Below are 25,542 nucleotides of genomic sequence, written 5' to 3'. Positions count from 1 at the left end.
ACGCACCAGGATTGCAGCCTTGGGGGTGTCATCCTGGCATTTCACAATTTTATAGGTGTTTGGGTATCCTCTCACTTCCTTAGCACAAATGTAGGGTTCTTGTAGCAGAAGTATATCTATATTTTCTTCGTCCGCTTTGAGAAATAGTTAGCTTGCAACTGTAATTGCCCTTTGTGTGTTTTGTAGGAAGTTAACTCTGTTATTATTACAGTGGAATCTCGTTAATACAAAGTTCAAGTGACCTAAATCTTCATGTTTTGTAATAACAAGGTTTGTAGTAACGAGGTTCCCCAAAAGTGTCAAAATTTTACTGTTTTTTTTTTTTTTTTTTTGGTACATACTGTATATCTAAGAATAATAATAAATAATAATACAGTAAACCCCCGCTATTCACGGGGGTTACGTTCCTGAGAAATGCCGCGAATATCGAAAACACGAATACTGAGTTATGGCTCCCATAGTAATAAAGGGGTTCCGTTCCAAAGTATGAAATATATAAGAAAAAGTAATCTAAAATTTTGTCTATGTATGTATTATATGTACCTTCATAATATGACTATGTACATAGACAGTACATAGTGAAATGTAAGCATATGGCATCGAAATGAAAATAAGAAACAATTTAATATTAAATGTAATATTTATTAGAAATTTCAAACAAATCTTTCAAGCCAGTGCCTTTGCTAGCTAAAAAACCTATCCCGCCAGTGCTATCACCAGTTTCGCTAAAATGTTGATAAAGGAGTTTTGCCTTTTCAAGAATGATGAGTGAACTTAACGGAATTTTATTTTGAGTTCGGTCTTCTATCCACAGATTTAAAGCCTTTTCCATTTTTTCTAATTTAACATCACGAGTTACAGAGCAAATTTTTGAAGCAATTAGCGCATTTTCATGGACACTACAGTGGATTTTTTCTTCCGATTTTTTGATCGATCATACCGTTGACTCATTGATTTTATAATGTTTTCCACTGAGGAGACACTTTCACCATTAGAAATTTTGTCTAATAACTCAATTTTATTCGCTAATGTCATCACCTTTTTTGATCTTTTCACATTTCCCTTGTTATTCGTAGCCATATTTTTGTACGGGTTAGAAAGAACTTGTCCACAATAAAGTCACTTTCTTCTGTTAACATGCTCGAAAAAGTCTGTTTTACACTGCAAAATGGTAGATTTATCACTTTTATAAGCATATAAATTAAAAGTAAATGACGAAACCTTTCATGACACGCGTATAACATATACTGAACAAGGATTAGCGAGAAACATCCACACTTGCAATTTTGTCACCCCTCTCCCCCACCCACTGATTTTTTATGGCAGAAAATGTTCACTGCGCTTTAAAATTCACATTTTTTTAGGTTTCATTTTATATTAAATCAGCGGCCGCGAATAGCGGGGGTTTACTGTAATATCAAAAATAAATTAATAAAATAAAATAATAACAATAAAATAAAATAAAAACAAAATCCTTGTCTTACAATACAGTAATAGGAATAACATATTTTTTAAAGATTTTATTTTATTTGAAAGATAAACTAAGAGAAAAGCAATATTAAATGGAAATGAAAATATTGTACAGTATATATTTTGATATATACAATATTTTAGTGTCACAGTAAAAAGAATTACAATCTTAATATAAAAGGAGACATACAAACCATTAATAAATTAATCTAATTTAAAGAAAGAATCCAATGTTGATCACACAGTTTTTGTCCTATATGCATGTTTAACTACAGCACAGACTTTATCAAATGCAATAGTTGTTTCTTTATCAATGTTACTGCAGGCCAACACATTCTCTATTATGTTCAATGCATTTTGGGTATCTTTTTTAGATGGCAGTGTGCGCGCTTCTTCACTTTCCCTGTCGCTGGTAACACAAACATCATCGTTTCGTTTGGTACCCAGCAGCTCCTCTGGTGTTGGTATTGCAGTGATAGCAACTTCATCATCCAACTTCAAACTCTTCAAATTCGCCAACAAAATCTATATGCTCCTTCAAATTCCTCCATCCCTCACTGTTGTCATCACATTCATCTGCTGGACCATGTTTTTCAATGATGTTCTCTCCAAAGCCACTCTTTCTGAAGCAGTTGATTATTACACTTGATGTAATACTTTCCCAAGCAATAACAAGATTACGGATAGCATCCAAGACATTCCAATTTGGCTGCAAATTGTTCCCTCCTTTTATGTTGTGGATCAAGTACTTTATCAGGTGGGCTCTATATGCTCTCTTGAAGTTATAAATAATGCCTTGATCCAGTTGCATTAAACTGGTGGTATGGGGGGGGTTAAAAACAACAGTACAGAAAAAAGTGAGTCTTTGTTTACTTAATTTTCCACCATGACAAGACTCTCCTCGAACAGCAAATTATAAAATAAACTTGTCTCATCAAGATATTTCTTGATGAGACAAGGAAACTTTGCTCTAGAGACTAAACATGGGTTTCACCATGTCAAGCCTCCAATAAGCAATGTGGTGTTATTGCACCGGTTGATTCCCTGACAATAGAGTCACCAACAACTACTAGTTCCTGTGGGACCAGCGCATTCTGCTTTGGTGGTTGCCGCTGTGTTGCGTGATGACCAAGTGCAAGCTCTGGCGTTGATGTGGGCAGCTGAGAGCATGATGCGAACCTCAATTTAGAACCTTCCAGGGCATCCACCCTGTCCTTCAGGCTCTCATATAGGCCTATAACAATGCTTAGTTGTCACCTGATTTCCTTACTCTCCTTACATCGCACACTCATAAAGACATCCCCCATGGCAATATCATGTCCTGTACCCCATTGCTCCACAAACATCAAGCAAGCAGTGCATTTTAAAAGGCTGTGATTCGGAGGGCAACTGCCCCCCTCAGTTCTGCCCTGAGCCACAGCACTCCCATTAGCTTGAGTCTTTTGCTTTGCTGCTCTGGTCTGAGTCATGATTTCGATTTAATTTCAATAAAACTTCAATTTCAGTACAAAATTATAACCCTGAACTTGTATCCCAACACAGTTATTACGCTATATATATTTTTCGGTATTGAGTATTATCTACGAGTTCCATTTATATAACTTCAGTATCAAGTTATTTATTAATTAATTATGTTACGTTTGTAAAATCTAAGTCATATGTATTTAGTTAAAAAGTGCAATTTAATTGACAATGAGGTTTAACAAGATTAATAGATTTTACTGATGAATTGACTATATTATACTAAGCTAACGCTGTCTAGTTCGGGATATAACGTATCGTATAACAATTGTTTCAAGTTACGAACAGTAAATCTACGGACACTTAAGTATTAATTAACTTATTTTCCCATGTATAAGAAGCACCTTAATTTTGGGGCCCGAAATTTGAAAAAAAAAAAAAAAAAAAAATGTATTACATAAAGTTATTGAACTCAAGTTTTATTCATCATAAAATTCATACAACTCATCACTGTCAAAACTCCCATTCATTAGCTTGTCCTCATCTGTGTATGATGAATCACTTGTCTTCATATATTGCCTTGTCCTCAGTTCCATCTATGGCATTTGAAATGCCACACTTCTTAAATGACTTGACAACGATCTCAATCTTGATATTATCCCAGGATCTTTTCACCAAGGTAAAAACTTCTCCTATAGTTGGTTTCTTCACTCTTCCTGCTGGTGTCAAATTGTCCTCAGAAGACTTCATCCATTGGTTCCATTCGTCTCTCATGGCAGCTTTGAAGGGTTTGTTAATGTTGACGTCAAGTGATTGGAGCTGGGATGTCAAGCCTCCAGGTATGATGGCAAGTTTTTTGTTTTTTGCTCTGCCACAATCTTCTTTTATTTTTTGTTATGTGTGCCCTGAACTGATCAAGCACCAAACTTTCTCAAACCAGATCTTCATCCAATCCTGATCCATCCAACCCTTGTCATGAATGTGAACAATCACTCTTTGAGGAATGTCTTCTTTTGGCATTGTTTTGCGTTTGAAAATCAGCATAGGAGGCAGCTTGGTTCTGTCGGCACAAGCTAGAACAACTGTATAATGGCTCTTTTCATGTCCACTTGTCTTCACAGTTACAGTTTTCACCCCCTTCTTATTAACAGTTCTGTTACTTGGGACATCAAATTGAAGGGGAACTTTGTCCATATTTGCAATCTGCCCCAACTCAAACTGATGTCTTCTGACATTGAATGACAAAACGATGAAATTCAAGGACCTTCTGCTCATAGCTTTCAGGCATCTTTTGGGCAAGTCGGTTTGTGTACGCATGCTTAGTCCATTCCGTTTCAGAACCTGAAGCACCAATTGTGTCCTCCTTTGAAATTAGTAACTTCTTTTTCATCGGCAATTCTTCTTGCCTCATGCTGAACCATCTTTGTGGACACAGGAATTCCAATAGCCCTTTGCTCCTTAATCCATATCTTCAATTCTCTCTCTAAATCAGGCCATTTTGCTGACTTGCCTCTAATGGCCTTCTTCTGCTGTGGCATTTTCAGTAGGGTTTCTTCTTCCCGTAGCCAGTCTCGGATTGTTTTCTCAGTTGGAGGAGGACCAACCTTACGTTCAGCAGCACGATTTCCATTCACTTTTGCAAACTGGATCACTTAACTTGAATTCAGCACTGTACGAAAATTTTTTTCTGAGCCATTTCTGGGCAGAATGTGGCCAAACATAACCTAATATAACAAGTGCGAAACAATGAGCGCAAAGACAGCAAGCGCGAAAAAGCGGGAAATGCAAGTAAAAAAAATCTACAACCACTGTATAAGACGTACCCAGTTTTTAGACCCCAAATTTTTCGAAAAAAGGTGCGTCTTATACATGGGGAAATATGGTAACTTCCAAATCTTGCTGTCTCAATTCAGAATAAACTAAGGATCCTGACGAGGTCTATAAGCTGCTTATAGAAAATAATTTAATATAACAATTGGTCAATAAAGCGGCTAAATATGGCTAAAAAACTTCTCATTTAGCGGAGCTGCAACTTGTAACTATAAACTGTAAGATAGTAAACTAGTTATAAGGAATTGTGGGAGATGTGGTTTCTTTCGTTGATATATTTTTACTGTACATTTAATTTTATTTTACTTTATTCTGTTTTTGTTTATTATTAGTTATAATGCTATGTAAGAGTGCGTGACTCAAACTACAACTAAATATAAATTTTAAACCGAACCACGTAAATTAATATTAAACTATTTTTGTAGTTTATAAAAAATATACCTATATAAATAAATCTAAGCAGACGCCATTACAGAGTTTTTAGTGAGAACTCCCAGGGGTTTTTGAACCATAGGTTGGGAACTGCTGCCTTAGAGGATACCTCCTTCATCCTCCTGTCTCTTATTGTTCAACTCTAAGTCTCCTACATTATTCTAACTTTGTACTTTTAACCTTCTTATTCCCTCTTTGCTCACCTTTTTTTGCTTTGATAAGCAGAAGGTCCACCCTCTCTGCTAAACGCAATGACAAATTGCCCTCCTTTGTGTCGAGGGATGGGTACTGGGGGGGCAGCTCTCATTTTGATTGCTTTCCTTGGTAGTTAAGAGGCACAACATACAATTCCCCTCCCCCCCCCCACACACACATATGTACCACTACCGCCACACATTGACTACAAAGTTCTCTACTATCACAAGATATATCATGCAGAGTTGAAGGAAATTTCTGGACCATCGACCATTATACAATACAATACAGTGAAGTGTCCTTTCAGTATGTACTGTACTCTCTGTATTCAAATACAGGCAACCCCACATAACACATAGTCAGATTCCTATAAAATCTCGTGTAGTGCAAAACTGTGTTATACGAGACTAAGAACCGATACAAAAAGAGGGGTTGCGTTCAAAGAGCTAACAAAAATACACCATTTCGTTAACAACACTAATAAAAATACACCATTCTAGATTTCGTGTATCTTCAGCTCTCTTTAAAAAATCATTAATCTGGATATGTTTGCTTTTGCTTGATAGATCTTTGTAAATTTCATCATATGGAACCAAGCATTTTTGGAATTTCCTTTTGAAATTTGGGATTCTTTCAGTTGAAGAAACTGAATTCAAAAATGAAGATTATAATATGCCATTTCCAACAAATCCGCTTTGCCAGCCTCTTTTTCTACCAGTAATTCTTGAATGTCTTCAGTAATCATATCTTTTATTTTTTATTTTTGGAGCATCATCAGCTAAGGCTATGCTACTCTGTGTTCAAATTGCATATATTCTGAGGTTGATTTTCCATTTTTCTGGACAAAAAACCTGATTTTCCAGGAGAAAAAAACTATGCTACCCTCACATAGTTGAAAAAGACCATAAAAACTCCTCCTGTCGTTGACGGGACTGAAATCCAGGTCTTTTCCACCCAGTGTGGGGATTGATGGTGATTCTACCAATAGTGCTATCCATGAGGGCTTCAGTAGTCCTATCACCAAAACCTTCCAATTCTACCAACTTAGCAAGTTCTACTATTGCTCTGATTCCGTCTTCTGGTTTGACCATGAACTGACTCTGGCCTACATTTTTCCAACATGCATTTAATGTTGACCGTTTTACTTTTTTGAGCGATAAATTTATGATTCCGATATAGTCCACAATTGAAATATGTTTCCATGTATCCATCAATTCAATTCGGAATAAATTTTTTCCAAAATCCATTTTAACGCTTTTCTGATGTAATGAGTTTCAAAGGGAGATATAATGCCTTGATCTAATTAAAGAAGTTGTACTTGGTTACTTGGTGGTAGGAACATTACTTCAATGTTTGGATGACTTAAATCTTTTGGATGGCCTGGCACGTTATCCAATAAGTGATAAAACTTTGAAATCTAGATTTTTCCATTAGTTCAATACCACAACATGGTACTTGTACCACAACAACACAGGGATTTCCCAATAATTTTTTTTTTTTGCATAATGATTAGCGAGCCAAAAGTGGGGATTTACAAAAAAGAATGGAAACGTTTAAAAATTACATCCAACGTAATGGCAGAGTTTTCCCTCACACAAAAGCTCAAAAATATCATGTTATGCCAGGTTGCCATAATTCTCTAGCTCTGTTAGCGCGAAACTGTGTTTTGTGAGGATTGTTGCACTTAATCAACTGTGTTAGAGCGAAACCATGTTGTAGAAGTACTGTTATACAGGGGTTGCCTGTACTACATCCCCTATATCTGAGTAGTACCATGTTTTGGATATCCCTACAATGTTTGCTTTATGTGACTTAAATTCAAACTTATTTTTACTATGAAGCCCCCCCCCCCCCCAAGCAGTCCCTGTAATTAAAAATATTTTGTTTTCCAGGGATGCTGCATATCCTAATAGGAGCCGTGCTAGAATCAGTTTTTCACTTTGGACAAATTAGTCAGTTTCAGGCAACAGTTATGTTTTTATTCTTAAGGAACATCTGGTTTTTCATCACTTGAAACAGATAGTAACAAGTTTCATGAATCATAAATTGCATGTTTTCTCTGACAATCTGATCATAGAAAACATGCATCTTATGATCTACTGAATCTAAAAGGCCAACATTAAAACAGTGTCTTCAGATTATGGTACACTCATCAGTTATATTGATGCTTAAATCTGCTTTGCTTCATGATTCAAATTTACACTTTATGGAATTAGCATTAGTAGAGGCATTTGATGCAAGAAAGCAAGCTTATGCAGCATCAGCCAAAAAAAAAAAAAAAAAAAAAAACCACTTCCACTTCACCCCTCTGTTCGTTCAAAATACCTGTCCAGCTGAGCCTTAAACTTATTTAGGCTATCAACCTCCACCACAAGGGATGGAAGTCTGTTCCACCAACCAACCACCCGCTGGCTAAAGGCAAATTTCCGCACGTCTATCCTACATCTGTCTTTCCTCAATTTGAATTTATGCCCTCTCGGGTGATTTTTCTGAGCTAGAGGAAGAATCCCATCAGCATTGAGCATGCTTAAACCATTCAAAGCTTTATACACCTCTATCAGATCACCTCGCTGGTGCCTAGTCTCCAGACACTGTAATTTGCAAAACTTAAGCCTTTCTTCGTAAGAGCACCCCTTTGTTCCATTCACTAATCTTGTTGCCCTTCTCTGTACTCGTTCCAGCAGCTCTACATCCTTTTTGAAATGAGGCCTCCAGACCTGTATACAGTACTCTAGGTGTGGCCTGACCATTGCCTTATACAATGGAATAATCACCTCCTTATCCCTGCTGGAAAAATTCCTGTATATCATTGACAATACTCCATGAGCTACTCTTGCAGCCCGTCTGCACTGCTCAGAGAACTTCATATCTGCCTGCACAACCACCCCCAAGTCCCTTTCATTCTCTACCACTGTCAGTGTAGTACCACAGAGTTGATACATTGCTCTGGGGTTGCTGTTTCCCATGTGTAGTACTTTACATTTGTCAATGTTAAACTTCATTTGCCACCTCTCAGCCCATCTGCTCAACCTTTCCAGATGCTGTTGCAGCAGCATAGTGTCAGTAGTGTCCTTGACAACCCTGCCAACCTTTGTATCATCTGCAAACTTGGACATTAAGCCCGATATTTTTTTTAAATATATTTTTTATATATTTATATTAAATATATAATAAATTTATATTAAATAAATTATATATTTAAATTAAATATTTTTTGTTTTTTTAAGGTTGTATTTTTCTTATATCATAAAAATTAATGCTATTTACAATTTTGGTGTGGAGAGAATGTTATGACTTTTGTCTTAATTTAGAAATGGGAGCTGCCATCTCAATCACAGCTGAAGAAAATAAAAAAAATTTGGATTAGAGAACAGTATAAAAATGCAGAGAAAATGAAAAAGGAGGTGGAAGATGCAGAAAGAAGGGAGAAAAACATAGAAGAGGCAAAGAAAATTCAAATAAAAGTTGATTCACAGCTACCACTACCTATACAGGTTAGTTTATAACCAATTTTAATTTTTAGTAGGGTTTTATATTATACAGGGGTATTTTGCACTACGTCATAAGAAGTAATTACCTCCTTTGTCATAGGAAGTAATTTCTGAGGTCATTCTGAGTGAAAACTGTTATATCAACATGGATCCAATTCTCAACAGTTAATGGAGCTATGGTTATTTGAAATGTAGTAAGGGTGCTAGCAAATACTGCAGTTAGATCATTGTGACATGAGAAAAACTGAAAATGCCATTTGTTTTCTACATGCAAAACCGATGTCACCATTGAGGAATATCAGCAAAAATTTCTGCAGCAAAGAATTGCAGATCAACTATAATGTCTCTTAATGTTCACCTAGTTTTTCTGAGGAAATGCACAATTTTAAAATGTGTTGAGAGCTGAAAGTTCAGTCTGATGATATGTGAAAATGGAGGCAAACAATGAAATTGCACAGTTAATCCTCTTAGTTGGTACCTGAAGAATTTCCGACAAAACCTCATCAGAGTCTGGAGAACATTAAACGATGAAGGATTACTCCCATACTGCAATTTAGAATCTTGAACCTTTAGATATATGTAAATTGGAATTCTTATGATTCAATAGTTGGAATTCTGATGTTGATTAGTTATACTTTACCTTTTGCATCACTACATTTTGTTTGCTAACAAGGCACAATTTGCCCACAGTGGGGTTAGCAACACCAGAAACTCCTATTTATAGACTTCTAAGAATCCTTGGGAACACTGGAAAGTAATTGCCAAATTTGTTTTTACTGTAAGTTTGTGTTGTGCTGTTCTTGGTGATCAGTTTCTTGGACTATATAATATCTGTAAATGATATTTATGCTGTATTTGCAAAATGTATTGCTACTATTTCTTCCCCCCCCACCTTAGAGAACCTTCTTTTGCCAACATGATTGCGGATGTCTACAAGCATGATGGACTAGCGCCTCTTAGTAGGAATGTTACAGTACCTGAAATGAATGGCTCTCAGGCTGATGGATTAGTCTTGTTAGTATGTTGAACTGGTCATGAATTTCACTGGATCTCAACCCTCTAATTAAAAAATTTGCTTCATAAATGCAAGATGGACACAAGATAAACTTCTATAGAAATTTTTGATGTTGAAATACATAATGCGGTTCTTAAGGTTACACATTCAGTAGTGAGTTGAGCAGGCTGTGCATCCAAGATGACAGTGGACATTTGAACAGACATCTATAAATTAAATTATGTAAACTCACAGTGTAATCATTTTTTAATTTGTTCAGTGTAATATATAATCTTTTCTCATTAAAAATGTTCCCCCCCCCCCCCAACAGACTCCTTCAAGTTAAGCTGCATATTTCAAATAGTGGCGCCTCCGTAGCCAGGTGGGAAGGAGCAGCAGTGCGTAGCACACGCTTTTTGATTTGACTGGGGTTCGAGCCTGTCACCACCAAATACGGAGGATGCGGAAAGGTCAGGAAATGACCACCCCACCGGAGCAATATGGCCTTAGTTGCTAATGCTCCTAAAAACCAAATAACGACAACATTTCAAATAGTTCACTAATAATGGAATGGTTATATTGACATATAACCATTAAGAATGGTTCTCTGAAGTCGGAAATGACATAAAGTTGCAATATACCCTGTATAGGGCTGTCCGACATGTTTACAAGTACCATGCTATGCCACCTTCAGTAGGGTGAGGTGGCACCCATGAACTGGAATCACATTTTTCTGAGAATGTGTTTGAAGTTCTTGGATGTAAGATTTAGAAATCAATCATTCCGAAATAAAATTGTTTTGGGCATTTAAAAAGTTCTTTCTTGTCTATGCTACTAAAATAATGCTCTACTATTGAGAAGGAAAAAAAAAAAAAAAAACTCAAACTCCCTAACAATATCTACTTATAAATTTGCACAAGAACATTTATTAAATATATTAATTGAAGTTCATTTAAAGAATTTCATTTCTCTGAAGTTTAACATTTTTGCATGGAAAATTGCACATATTTTGCTAATTTGTTTATGATTAATTATAGCTGATGATAAAAAAATAATGTAAGATGCATATGCATGAATGTAAAAAATTGAAGCATCCAAAATAAGACATCATAACTGTTCCATGAAGATTTTGACTAATTTAATCCATGGTCATTGTGTTCTTTACCTGCCCAGTTTAGACTCATTTTTGGTTGCAAAAATTTTCCCTATTTTTTTACGACAAATTAATACAGTGGACCCCCACTTTGCAATTGGTTCACTATACGATCAAATCACTTTATAGTGGGCTCTCCATAATAAAATATTGTTCACTATATGATATGTAGTAAGTTCCGGTCATCGTGATCACATTTCCGAATTGAATTTTAATTCTATTAAACGACGATTCTAATAAGTGAAAATAAGAGGAATATTATCCACAGGCTATAAAAGTAAAGATCACAAATTTACACTTTATTACATTACCAATTAACAAAATTAAATGATACATGAAAATTGAAAGAATAAACCACAGTTTAACAGAATAAAAATAAATTTATGCTTATGTACATAACATAATAGGCCTGACGTAGCCCAGTGGTCAGGAACGAGAGTGCATAGCACGCGTTCCTTGAGTGGACCGGGGTTCAAGCCCGTGTCTACTAAATACGATAAATATTTGTATCGACAATTTATTGTAAACTCTACTGACTTGGTTGTCGTGCTGTAGTATAAACAGAAAATTTAAAATTTAATAATTAATACATACTGTAATATGTACATATTACTAACTAGTTGATATTTCTATTCACTGACATTTTGGGGGGCGGTTGTAAAATTTAAAACAAATCAATAAAAAAGAATGCGGCATGCACAAATCACAATTAACACAATATGTGCAAGTGAAATACAGAATAATGGTGGTAGTAGTAGTAGTAATGGAGGCATGCGATGCAAGAAAGCAAGCTTATGTAGTATCAGCCCAAAAAAAAAAAAATCATCTTCATTCCCAATAAAAGTTTGTCCAGTTCCTCCTTGAATTTATTTAAGCTATCAACTTCCACAACAGACAGATAGTCTGTTCCAGCAATCAACTACCTGCTGACTAAAGGCAAACTTCTGCATATCTATCCTACAACTGTCTTTCCTCAATTTGAATTTATACCCTCTCAGGTGATTATTCTGAGCAAAAGGAAGACATGTGGACATGTGTTCATGTATGTGGACATGTATGTAAGGGGCGACTCCTAGAAGATTTCTAGAAAAGAGAAATTAAAATTTCTCTTTACAGAAATTAAAATATTCGACAATAAATTACTACATAATAAATTCCTGGCTGCTTTCCTCTACTATCACTTCAAAAAGCATTTAACATTATTAAATATAAAAATATTACTAACTACGACCCAGTTCTAACCATCATGTCAGTAGACTAACCTCCTTTACATTCTGGCCTGTACATACTGTATAGTTTCTTACCCCCCCCTCCCCCGACTCTGTGTCTCACAGTGTGGAAAGCTCGTGCCCACGGATTGTCTATTGACAGGTATATTATTACTACATTGCCACTACTGACTTAAACACGAGGCAATTGTCCAGTCATCCATCTAGGGGACATCTGTGGTACGGGCTTGCAACCCTGCACTCCCCGAGCACTACTTTATTCACTTCCATTTCAATTACTTTCTGCTGTTCTCTTTACTGCATTTTATTTCTCATGAGCAATTAGGCTGGCTGAAAGCAATATTGAGATGGTATTTCTCTACTATCGCTACTTGTTTCTTCCATTACAAAGTTTGGTAATAGAAGAAAACACTACTTTTCCACACTACTTTGTTAATTTTTGTTTCTCCCTCTGCTGGCTTTTTGCCTCATCTGTTTAATTGCTCACTTCCCCGTCATACACAGGTACAGTTCCGGATTACGATTTCACACCTTCCACCCCCCACACGGGGCTACTTCAACTGACACACATATATACTGCCAGTGAACACTTGGCTCTCCTATCACCACGGACAATAACGTCTTCTGGTCCATAGAGACAGTAAGTTTTCTTGTTTTTGCCCCATCTCTTAGATATTTTCGAGTTTAAATTTCATACTTCTCTTTACACAGGATTTTATTTTTCATTATTATTTTTATTTTATAGTTTATACGAGGACTGACTGTATGTTGTTTATTTTGTAGTTTAAGTTTTTTGAATTTTATATATTTATTGCTTTTTTGAAATGATGGTAGAGGAATGCTGTAGGGAAATTACTGCACTGCAATTTATCATGGAGTTGTTTAATGTTGTTAGCAAAGAGACTGTTGCTACTGCATATTGTCGCAATTCTGATGCATTGGGAGAGTAGTATATTAGCATGTACTTTTTTAGAAATGTTAGTGCCAGTGGGTAAAACTGACTACATTAAAATTAAAAGCATCTCTTTTATTGTATATGTTGATTGTGGTATGAGGGCTGTTAATATTAATGTCTAAGTCTAAGTAATTGGCTGAAAATCATTATTTGTTTTTTTCCAGAGTAAGTTCTGAAGGATAAATACCAGTAAAATAGATTTGCCAGCAGCATGGCAAACCAGTAGAGTGAAAAAGAACTCAACCAAATAAAATAACAAAAACAATGGATGCTTTTGAGGGGGCACGGCTAAATTTCTTTTAATTGGCTCAACTTTCTAAATTATTTTAGGAATGTTGCTTCAACACTGCCCTCTTCTTTATCCCACTCCCCTATATATTTTTCTGTTATCGTTATTTTTGTTATTTTATTTGGTTGAGTTCTTTTTCACTCTACTGGTTTGCCATGCTGCTGGGAAATCTATTTTAGCTTATTATAAGCAACATGTAATGGATTGTGCTTTTTCTGCTGCCACTGATGTTGGCTTTTCTACTATTTTTTCTTATTTATTTTAATATATATATTTTTTCTTATTTTAATATATTTTATTACTTTTTATCTCTATAGTTAATTTTGGATTAATTGGATTATATTTATTTGGGGGTAGCGTGACGATCTGCTAACGCTGCATTCGTACCACCCTCCATAGTCTAATTTGTTTCTATATATTTTCAGTTCGACTATTGTTTTGTCAGTGGTATGGTTTGGCCATGCGAGTACTAGGCTTTCTGTTTTATTATTTTTTGCTGCATAAGGACCATCGCTATGCAAATCTATTGCATCGGCGATCTGAGTATAGTATCATTCCGTTGTTGCATGGATTTGTTTAGCATTCGAAATGCAGTGATTCCCTGATTATTATTGGCCTCATCATCCTCTGTCGAGATGGGGTATAATGGTTAGTCTATTTTATTTTATTTCATTTTATTAATTATTATTTTCAATTTATTTGGTCACGTAATGTTGTTAGTCTACATTTCCACCTTAGTGAGATTTCACATAATTCGGAAACAGGTGCTTTCGAGGTGGTGCGACTAAATTTCTTTTAATTGGCTCAATTTTCTAAATTATTTTAGGAACGTTGCTTCAACACTACCCTCTTCTTCTTTATCCCCTCTATATATTTTTCTGTTATCGTTATTTTTGTTATTTTATTTAGTTGAGTTCTTTTTCACTCTACTGGTTTGCCATGCTGCTGGCAAATATATATTTGTGTGTGTGTGTGTGTGTGTGTGTGTGTGTGTGTGTGTGTGGGTGATCAATTAATTCCCGGATTGGTGCAAAATTTTATGTTTACCATGTGAACTTTTCACAAGTGCCACTAGAGGCATTCTTCCTAATTGCTACTGAGCAGACTCAGTGTGCACATGCCAGTACTAGTCAAGCTAGTGTTGTGTGAAGAATTTTTTAGCAGTGTGTTACTGACTATGATTTTGAAGTAAGTATCATGTTAGACATAGATTGGACAGTGATATGTGATTCATTATTGAGTCAGAAGGGGCTTAAATGCATTGGAAACAGTTAAAGAGATAAATGAAGCTTATGATAATGAGTGTCTTGGTAGGACGGCCATATTTAAATGGCATAAGCGATTCAGTAAAGGCTGTGAGTCTGCTGGAGATGACCCAAGACCTGGTCAGCCTTCCTCAACAACTCCTGAGTAAATCTCAAAAGCCCAGGAAATCTTGGATGAAGATAGGCGAATTACAGTTTGTGAATTAGCTGTCAGAAAGTCCACTTCATACAGTGGTGCTCACAATATTGTGAGATTACCTGAAAATGTCTTGAATCTGTGGCTGCTGGATTCCACACAATTTGACTCCAGAACAAAAACAGTAAAGAGTAGACTTGTGCAAAGAAATGCTTGATTGTTTTGATGCACAGAGTCAAAACTTCTTAAATCAAATTGTGACTTGTGATGAAATTTGGATTTTTCACTCTGATCCAGAGACAAAACGACAGTCCAAGTGAGTGGAAGCATTGATTCACCAGGATCTAAGAAATTTCAAGTTTCTTGTTCGGCTGACAAACAAATGGGTCTTGTGTTTTTTTGACACAAAAAGCATTCTTGTTACACATTTTGTGCTTCATAGAACAACTATGAATTAGGAAGCATACTCTGAGGTTCTCAGTCAAACTTCGCCACGCCTTTCATGAGAAACATCAAGAACTTTCTGGTGTGAAGTGGTTTCTTCATTAAAATAATACCAGGCCTCATATGGCTAATATTGTGCAGTCAATGATCACTGCCACAGGTGCTGAGGTTCTACCACATCCCCTTTATTCACCACACTTAGCTCCATATGATTTTTTCCTGTTTCCACGTCTGAAGAAAGCTCTGGAAGGCAAGCAATTTGCATCCGACAACAATGCTCGCAGAGCTATAATGGAAGCACTTCACTGTGTTTCAAAAAATGGCTTGCAAGAAGCATCTAATGCATGGATACAATGGTGGCAAAAGTGTGTAAAGTTCAAGAGAGAAGGGAGAATATTTTGAGGAGAAAATCCACAGAAGGTTCAGATGATGACAATTAAAATAAGATCTTGTACCTGTCTGCAAATTAAAATATTTACCCTTGTATATATATACACAGTTGCAAAACTGAATGGACAAAAATTTTTTGGCTTGTTTCACTGAGTAGAATTTTGCTCTATTCAGTGAAAGTTTTTTTTATCTGTTTAGTTATCACAAATAAAATTCTGCACTATTTTCTTTATTAACTCACTGAATGATATCACACAGTAAAAATATTATATAAATTAAATTAAAACTTTAACTAATGTTAACATTAATATTGTTTTATTATGCATTTAAATACTTATGTAAATTTACCTTGTTACTTGGGCTGCTTTTTTTTTTTTTGAAATATTTCCAGGGCACTGTTCTTGTGAATTACATCTGTAATTCCACCCTTCTTCCACACCAGCCCTAACACATTCCTCAACCATTTAACATCCATTTATTGTTCAACTCCTATACATAAATAACTTTTCTTCTTTTTGTATTTCAGCATCTGTTCTTCAGAATAATTTTTTTTGAAATGTGTTTCCTTAAAATTATAATCTACAAAAATTCACATCCATTGTCAACAAGCATGTTATGCTTTCTCCACCTTCAAGTCATACACAGTACAGAAGTACTAGAGGTTTTAATCACATTTATATTTGAGGTAACCATAAAGTATGTATATAATTTGCTTCAACCACCAAATAGGTAAAAAATTATCATGATATTAATATTTAACATCAAAACTACCAAACAATACTCTCATACACATACAACCAGCTGCAGTTTAAATTCAACTACTAATCCCAAAATAAAACTGTATAAAAAATAATTAAAGTAAATAGCAAAAAAACAATAAAATTCTGCTTTGATACGACTAAATTATAAGTAGTCTAAATATATTCAACGTAATATTAAATACAGCAAAATTATTGCCTCATATACTGCAGTGTATGAAGTAAAAAGAGAAGGAATGATAAATGAAAATAATTATGAATTACCTGCAGAAATAGTGCAAAATTTTCAAATTCTATATAAAAGTTACCTGCAATACCAACACTAATGGTTGAGGTTCTTGACAAGCAAAAATGCAGTCAAGGAAATAACTAAATACAGACAAAAAAGAAGAGAGAGGAAAAAAAAAAAAGCATGGGCTTATATGAGGACCTGAAGAACAGGGTTGATACTCTCAAAGGAATAAAAGAGGGATTACTCAGGTTATAAAAGAGACAGGTTATCTCCATGTGGGACTGGTCTAATGGCAGACAGAATATTAGGATACACGATGCCCTCCTTACTCTTTTCACAGCAGCAAGACCTTGATGTGCTTCTCTCAATATCATTAATAAATACTGAAAACAGTAAGGGGCTCAGCACTAAACCCTGAGGACTCCACTAATAACATTTGCCCAAGAAGAGCAATACCCATTTATAACTACACTCTGCTTCTGCCACTCAACCATCCCATTATCAGTAGAAATAATTTGTTCCCAATACAATGCTGCCATGATTTATACAGCAGTCTTTCATGTGGAACATTGTCAAAAGCTTCACTGAAATCTAAGTATATGACATCAGAATTTACTCTTTGCATCCAGTTTCTTTGTTCCTGCATAATAGACAACCACATGTCAATGGGAGGCAAGATCTCCCCTTAACAAATCCTTGCTATGATTTTTGTATATTATTATTAGTAGCACTAGAGGAAAATGACAAGACAGAAAACTTACAGAGCATCAGCCAAAAAAAACAAAAAAAAACAAACACTTCTCAATTTGAATTTTTGTGCCCTTGTGTGTAATCTAAGGAAGAGAAAGGATCCCATCAACAATAATGCTTACTCAATCCATTTAGGGACTTAAATACTTTGCTCAGTTCTCCTTGCAGGCACTTTGTCACCAGATACTGCAGTTTCCAAAACTGACACCTTTTCTGGTGAGTGCACCCTTTTTCTGCCCTTACCAATCTTGTTGCTCTTCTCTGCACCCATTCCAACAGATCTTGTCCTTCCTAAAATCAGGCTTCCAGACCTGTATGCAGTATTATGCAGCCTTTATACAAAAGCCTTTATATTTCTTTATACAAAAGGATAGCACTACCCTATCCCTGTTAGCAAAAATCCTGTATATCACTGACAGAATTCCAAGCTGTCCTGGCAGCCTGTCTACACTGATCAGAAAATTTCATATCTGCCTGCACTGCAGAATGAAAAAGACCCCCAGGTCTTTTTCATTCTCCACTGCCCTGAGTGTGGTACCACACAGCTGGCACATTAATCTGGGATTAGTGCTCCCCATGTGAAGCACCTTTCATATATCAATATTAAACTTCAATTGCCACTTCTCAGCCCATCTGTCTCATTTTGTCTAGATCTTGTTGCACTACCCTGATTACTGTGATTAACCATGTTGCCAACCTACACATCATCCAAACTTAGACATTACGCCTGACATACTTTCATCAACATCCTTAATAAATAAAGAAAACAACCAAATATTTTCTGTAAACAACAAAATATATTCATTTTGAAGATACAATATATTTATAAAATTTTTCAGCAACCTGAACAGAATCACTGAAGAAAAGTAGAAAGGAAGTAAAAAAAGTTAGCAAAGATTTTGCATAATCTACCTTAGTTTGCCTAACCCCATAAGTAAACTTGACTGCAGACTATTTTGTTCTTACTTTAGGTTCCCTACTAATTTATAAACATCTTATGTATTTTTCTTCTCTGCCACTAGTCTCATCAATTCATCAAAAAAAATCATTTAGATCTAAACCTTGAATAGTATCTCTTAGCTGGCACAGTTGATTAAATAACTGGCTGGTCTCACTGAAAGGAATTTAAAATGTCTAAGACCACCGTAGTCACTTTTACAGAAGCAAAATCCTTTCCCTTTACCCCTGACAGTAGTTAATGCATGAAAAGTCACTTCAGATTAATCAGATCAAAATTATTAGTTATTTTTGCTTACAATTTTGCTGGAGAAAATAATTATTCAAAAAAAACAAAAAATTTTTCCTCCTGTGTGAGTAACCAAACCAAAAGTTCTTTAAAGTTGTTTGTTATACTCATCACTCACTTGGCCTATAACAGACTGCTACTCTCATTTTTGTTTTTCAAGTGCTTATGTTACATAAAACTGACTCAACACTTTACTGGCCACACACGCACATCAACTGGTTTCACTGCCATATATTGTTTTTCTTAATCAAGAACTTTTGGTTGCCCTGTATACTGCCTGCCAAATAAAGGATTGCCCCATCCAAGTTTACATATGAAAAATGGCCAGCCCTCATGTGACAAAGGACAGATGGCACATAAGCTTATCCTTTTGTTGCTCCTTCACAACTAAGAAGCCAGTCATACAATCCAAAAACATACATTATACCATAAACCTGCCATTATACCATAACCATCCCTGTAAAAGCAGGCTCTTCCATTAAAAAGCACAGATCATACTGAGAAAAATTCTACCCAGTGAGCTTTGCACAGTCTATCCATTGTCAAATTAATTGACAAGGCTCTATTAATAACAATTAATAACTGCACACATGTTCAAATTTAACTGTAACGATATTTCTTAGTTGGTATGTAAAGCCTAGTAGCTTCCCAGATAAGTTCTTTGAATGCTTCCCATTTTGAATTTGCTGTTGGTAACATCATCAGTTGGTCCCACTGTATAGAATTTAAATACCGTGTCAGACCATCGTAGTCGCCTTTACGAAAGCAATAACCCTTCCCTTTACCCCTAATGGTAGTTACCTCTTTGAGTAAATCCCATTTCAGCACACTGTGATCACTGCCTCCTAGTGGTTCCTTTATCTGCAGATTCTTAATGCATGAAGAATCACTACTGATAATCAAATCAAGAGTATTACTCCCTCTAGTTGCCTCCCGAACATGCTGATGTAGAAAACAATCTTCCAATAAATCCACAAAAGCCTTGCTAGTGTGTGAGTGACCAACACACAAATTCCAGTCAGTATCTGGGAAATTAAAATCCTCCATTATAAGACTCTCTGATTTACTGGTCCACTATTTCCCTGTACAGTTTCTTATTATACTCATCAGAGTCATTAGGCCTATAGCACACTCCTACTCTCAATTTTGATCTCTCAATGCTTATGTCACACCAAACTGACTCAACACTGCACTGTCCAGCAATGTCGACTGGCTTCACTTCCTTGGATTTTATGTGTTTCTTAACTAATAGCATAACCCCTCCTCCCTTCCTATCCTGTCTATCCTTTCTGTACACATTGTACTCCCCAAATTCCAGTTCTGCATTCCTTATATCTGTGTGACACCACATCTCTGATATCCCAACAATATCTGCCTTTGATGTTTTGAGCAATACCTCAAATTCATCAAATTTATTTACCAAACTCCTAGCATTGGTGTACACGCAAGTATACATGCACCTGTTCCTATTCTTAGCTACTCTAACACAATCCATGTGTTTACTTGTACCGCAATGACTCCCAGCAGTCTCTGAAATATCCTGCATCTTTGTTTCCAGGCTGCTGTTCATTCCAATAGAAGCAGTGCAAGAATCACTTTCACCTCTGCCAGTGGCTACTGTTAATCTGTGAGTCCTTGTATCCCCCCAAGCTAGCAGTTTTCCGACCCACCTAACACTGCCTCGATAGCATCAGCAAATATTCTTGCACCCTTTCTATTTAAGTGTATCCCATCCCTGTAGAAGCAGTCACTCCTGTTAACAAGTACAGACCAGGCTGAAAAAAATTCTATCCCTTGAGCCTTGCACAATCTTTCCAGGGCCGAATTGATCGACAAGACTCTCATCATATACTCCCTCCTGTCGTGTCTTGGCAGAATTGCAGACACTTTCAAATTCAATCCTAATTCACAGCTTTTTTTCAACAGTGATCTGCACTTGTTAAGTAATTCTGCCGGTCTCCCACTCTTAATATCATTAGTGCCAACATGTACAACTATATCACCTTTTAGTGATATAGTTGATATAGAGAGAGAAGTAGAAGGGAATCATCTTGGTGATCCCTTTCTACTTCTCTCTCTGGGTAAATCAAAATTTTTTTTTTTTTTTTTTTTTTGGCTGGTGCAGTATAAGCCCCAGGCTTCCTTGCACCATATGGCTAATGATAATAACAACAAGACTGCAGTTATAGTTCAGACCATGGATTTAAAGGGAAATCTTGTCTGACCAGTTTGAATGGATACAATGATGTGACCACAAAGGAACTGCATGCAAAGCATAATTCTGATATCATATCATATACTTGGATTTTAGGAAAGATTTTGATACTGTTGCACACGGAAGTCTACTGTTCAAATTGGAGCAGTATGGCATTAAGGGCAAGTTGCTACAATAGATAAAAGGATAGTGGGGTGGGAGAAGACAGAGTGATTAACAATGGTTTGTTTGTTTGTTTGTTATTGGTTTTTAGGAGCATTAGCAACTAAGGCCATATTGCTCTGGGGATATGCAGAACTATAACTGCAGTCTTATTATTATTAGCCATATGGTGCAAGGAAGCCTGGGGTTTATACTGCACCAGCCAAAAAAAATTTCTGAATTACCGAGAGAGAGAGAGAGAGAGAGAGAGAGAGAGAGAGAGAGAGAGAGAGAGAGAGAGAGAGAGAGAGAGAGAGAGAGAGAGAGAGAAGGGAATCACCAAGAAAGGGAAGAATGATGATATCCAGCTGAGGACCCTGGGTGTGCCAAGCCCATACTCACCAGATGTGATCCTGTATCGCTTCCTTAACCAGTGACTCCCTTATTTTCCCAGGAACAGAAGTTAAACTAATAGGTCTGAAATCACCCGTGTCACTCTTTGATCCCCCTTTGTGAATTGGGGACACATCTTCAGTCCATGAGGCTCTCCCCTGAGTCCAAGGAAGCTCTCATAATTATGGCTAAGGGTTTGCTTACTTACTTTGCTGCCTCCTTTAATATAACTGGATAGATTTTTAGCATTAGCATTAGTAGAGGCATTTGATGCAAGAAAGCAAGCTTATGCAGCATCAGCCAAAAAAAAAAAAAACCCCACTTCCACTTCACCCCTCTGTTCGTTCAAAATACCTGTCCAGCTGAGCCTTAAACTTATTTAGGCTATCAACCTCCACCACAAGGGATGGAAGTCTGTTCCACCAACCAACCACCCGCTGGCTAAAGGCAAATTTCCGCACGTCTATCCTACATCTGTCTTTCCTCAATTTGAATTTATGCCCTCTCAGGTGATTTTTCTGAGCTAGAGGAAGAATCCCATCAGCATTGAGCATGCTTAAACCATTCAAGGCTTTATACACCTCTATCAGATCACCTCGCTGGTGCCTAGTCTTCAGACACTGTAATTTGCAAAACTTAAGCCTTTCTTCGTAAGAGCACCCCTTTGTTCCATTCACTAATCTTGTTGCCCTTCTCTGTACTCGTTCCAGCAGCTCTACATCCTTTTTGAAATGAGGTCTCCAGACCTGTATACAGTACTCTAGGTGTGGCCTGACCATCGCCTTATACAATGGAATAATCACCTCCTTATCCCTGCTGGAAAAATTCCTGTATATCATTGACAATACTCCATGAGCTACTCTTGCAGCCCGTCTGCACTGCTCAGAGAACTTCATATCTGCCTGCACAACCACCCCCAAGTCCCTTTCATTCTCTACCACTGTCAGTGTAGTACCACAGAGTTGATACGTTGCTCTGGGGTTGCTGTTTCCCATGTGTAGTACTTTACATTTATCAATGTTAAACTTCATTTGCCACCTCTCAGCCCATCTGCTCAACCTTTCCAGATGCTGTTGCAGCAGCATAGTGTCAGTAGTGTCCTTGACAACCCTGCCAACCTTTGTATCGTCTGCAAACTTGGACATTAAGCTCGATATACCATCATCAATATCATTTATAAATACAGAAAACAATAATGGACCCAACACTGAGCCCTGAGGGACTCCACTAATAACATCAGTCCACGATGAGCAGTGTCCATTGATTACCACTCTCTGTCTTCTCCCCCTCAACCATCCCTTTATCCATAGCAGCAATTTGCCTCCAATGTCACACTGCTCCAATTTGTGTAGCAGTCTTCCATGTGCAGCAGTATCAAAAGCCTTTCTAAGATCCAAGTATATAATATCAAAGTTATTCCCTGCATCCAGTTCTTTTGTGACTGCATCATAGTATCCAATCAAGTTGGTCAGGCAAGACTTCCCCTTAACAAAACCATGCTGTGTCTGAGCTATAACTGAAGTCTTGTCTAAATGATCCTGCAGTGCTTCTTTAACCAGTGTCTCCATTAATTTTCCTGAAACAGAAGTTAAGCTCACAGGTCTATAATTACTTGTGTCAGACTTTGATCCTCCTTTGTGAATTGGGGTCACATTTGCACATTTCCAGTCTATGGGTACCTCTCCTGAGTCCAGGGAAGCTCTCATAATTATGGCTAAGGGTTTGCTTACTTCCTTTGCTGCCTCCTTTAATATAACTGGATAGATCCCATCCACCCCGGGTGCCTTTCTTGTGTTTATCTTCAACAGTTTCTCCTCCACTTTACTCCCAGTTATTTCAAGATTCTGTAGCTTACTGCTTGAGTTGAATACACCTCTGGCATTCCCCTCGCTGAATAACTCCTCATGTGTGAATGTCGATGCAAAATATTCATTTAGTTTGTTAGCTACCTGAGCAGGATCATCAACACTTGACCCATCAATATCAAGTGGACCAATCTGATTCATCCCCTTCCTTCTAGAGTTTACATAAGTAAAGAACTCTTTGCTGTTTTTCTTTGCATCCCTTGCCAAGGATTTCTCGTAATCTGCCTTCGCCTGCCTAACCTCCTTTGTAACTTGGTTGCATATCAACTTGTATCTATCATAGGCTTCTGTGTCATGTGTTAATTTGTATGTATCCCATGCATTTTTCTTCTCTGCATGGGATACATACAAATTATCCCAGATTCCATCCACCCCATGTGCCTTTTTGATGTTTAACTTTAATTTCCCCTCCATTTTGTGCTCAGTTACTACAAAATCACTGAGCTCCATGTTAGAGTTTGATAAACTTCTGGCACTCCCCTCATTGAATAACTCTTCATGTGTGAACGTAGATGCAAAATACTCATTCAGTTTATCAGCTACCTGAGCATGATCATGAATAGTCAAACCATCTATGTTAAGCGGACTAATCTGATTCATTCCTTTGCTTCTAGACTTTACATAAGTGAAGAACTCTTTGCTGTTTTTCTTTGCATCCTTTGCCAAAGATTTCTCATAATCTGCCTTTGCCTGCATAATTTGGTTTATGGTACAAGCAGGTACTAATTTTTTTTTTTTTTTTTTTTTTCAGCATAAGTTGTTGGCAAGGAAGTCCCATCCATGGTGTACTATCAGTGATCAATAGGACTTTGCCATTACAGAAGAGTATTGTTATTCCTCTATATAAAACAATTCTGAGACCTCATTTGGAATTTTTTTTTGGAGAATTGGGTACATAACTTACACAACTATTAACTTAATAAAGTACATAACTTAGGTACATAACTTCTATAGATAGTTTAAAGAATGGTAGCTATGTTGGTTGTGAGTATTGCAAAAGGCATTGGTTCTTATGAGGAATGTTTTTCAAGATGCAGTGCATGCAGATAAGCCATCTCAGTGGTAAACTGATAGAAGTGTTTAAGTCCCTTAAAAAAATGAGCAGAATGGATGAGGGAGGTATTTTTCGTATTATCAAGTGAAACTAGCACATGAGAATACAAAAAATTTTGGGAAGCTGTAGAAAATTAGATCTCATTAAGTTCACATTTGGAAGCATGTTGTTATTAATCACTGGAAAAGATTCCTCCAAGGGTAATTGAGATGGAGAGTCTGACATGGTTCAAGTCAGAATTGGATTATTACTTTTCAGAACCCAGTGAGTCATTTCATGGATCAGCTTCCACTATTCGTTGATCTGAGAAAGGTGATTGAGCAGCAATTATTGCTAAACTGCATGTTGTTTGGTGTTTGTTAGTGTGATGAGGAGCTTTTAAGCAACAACTCTCCCATGAAAACCAATGTTTGAGTGTCAGCAAATTTTGAACCTTATTGATTAGACTTCTTCATTTCCTAAAAGTTGATTTTTGAGAAAGTCAAGGTTTAGGCCAAAATGGATGTCAGATGAACTAATGAGACATATGACAGAGAAGAAAAATGCATGGGATACATATAAATTAACATGTGACACAGAAGCCTATGATAGATACAAGTTGATCTGTAACCAAGTTACAAAGGAGGTTAGGCAGGCAAAGGCAGATTACAAGAAATCTTTGGCAAGGGATGCAAAGAAAAACAGCAAAGAGTTCTTTTCTTATGTAAACTCTAGAAGGAAGGGGATGAATCAGATTGGTCCACTTGATATTGATGGGTCAAGTGTTGATGATCCTGCTCAAGTAGCTAACAAACTAAATGAATATTTTGCATCGACATTCACACATGAGGAGTTATTCAGCGAGGGGAATGCCACAGGTGTATTCAACTCTGGCAATATGCTAGATAATCTTGTAATAACTGAGAGTAAAGTGGAGGAGAAATTGTTGAAGATAAACACAAGAAAGGCACCTGGGGTTGATGGGATCTATCCAGTTGTATTAAAGTAGGTAGCAAAGGAAGTAAGCAAATCCTTAGCCATAATTATGAGAGTTTCCTTGGACTAAGGGGAGGTACTCATAGACTGGAGATGTGCAAATGTGACCCCAATTCACAAAGGAGGATCAAAGGCTGACACATGTAATTATAGACCTGTGAGTTTAACTTCTGTTCCAG

The 25,542-nt window shown here is 36.7% G+C and overlaps 1 protein-coding gene across 1 annotated transcript in view; it reads left to right on the top strand.

Annotated features, from left to right (window-relative positions):
• The window catches only part of AsnRS (asparagine--tRNA ligase), a 384,567-nt gene that overhangs the window by 38,640 nt on the left and 320,385 nt on the right, over nt 1–25,542 (top strand). The window contains exon 4 of the mRNA XM_090368498.1: nt 8,700–8,882. Within this exon, the coding sequence (XP_090224624.1) occupies nt 8,700–8,882 (183 nt within the window). The remainder of the gene's footprint in view (nt 1–8,699; nt 8,883–25,542) is intronic.

This window comes from Mastigoproctus giganteus, chromosome 2, assembly GCF_048544385.1.
Source record: "Mastigoproctus giganteus isolate SK-2022 chromosome 2, ASM4854438v1, whole genome shotgun sequence".
Lineage (NCBI taxonomy): Eukaryota > Metazoa > Arthropoda > Arachnida > Uropygi > Thelyphonidae > Mastigoproctus > Mastigoproctus giganteus.
This window is presented reverse-complemented; position numbering and strand designations above follow the sequence as displayed.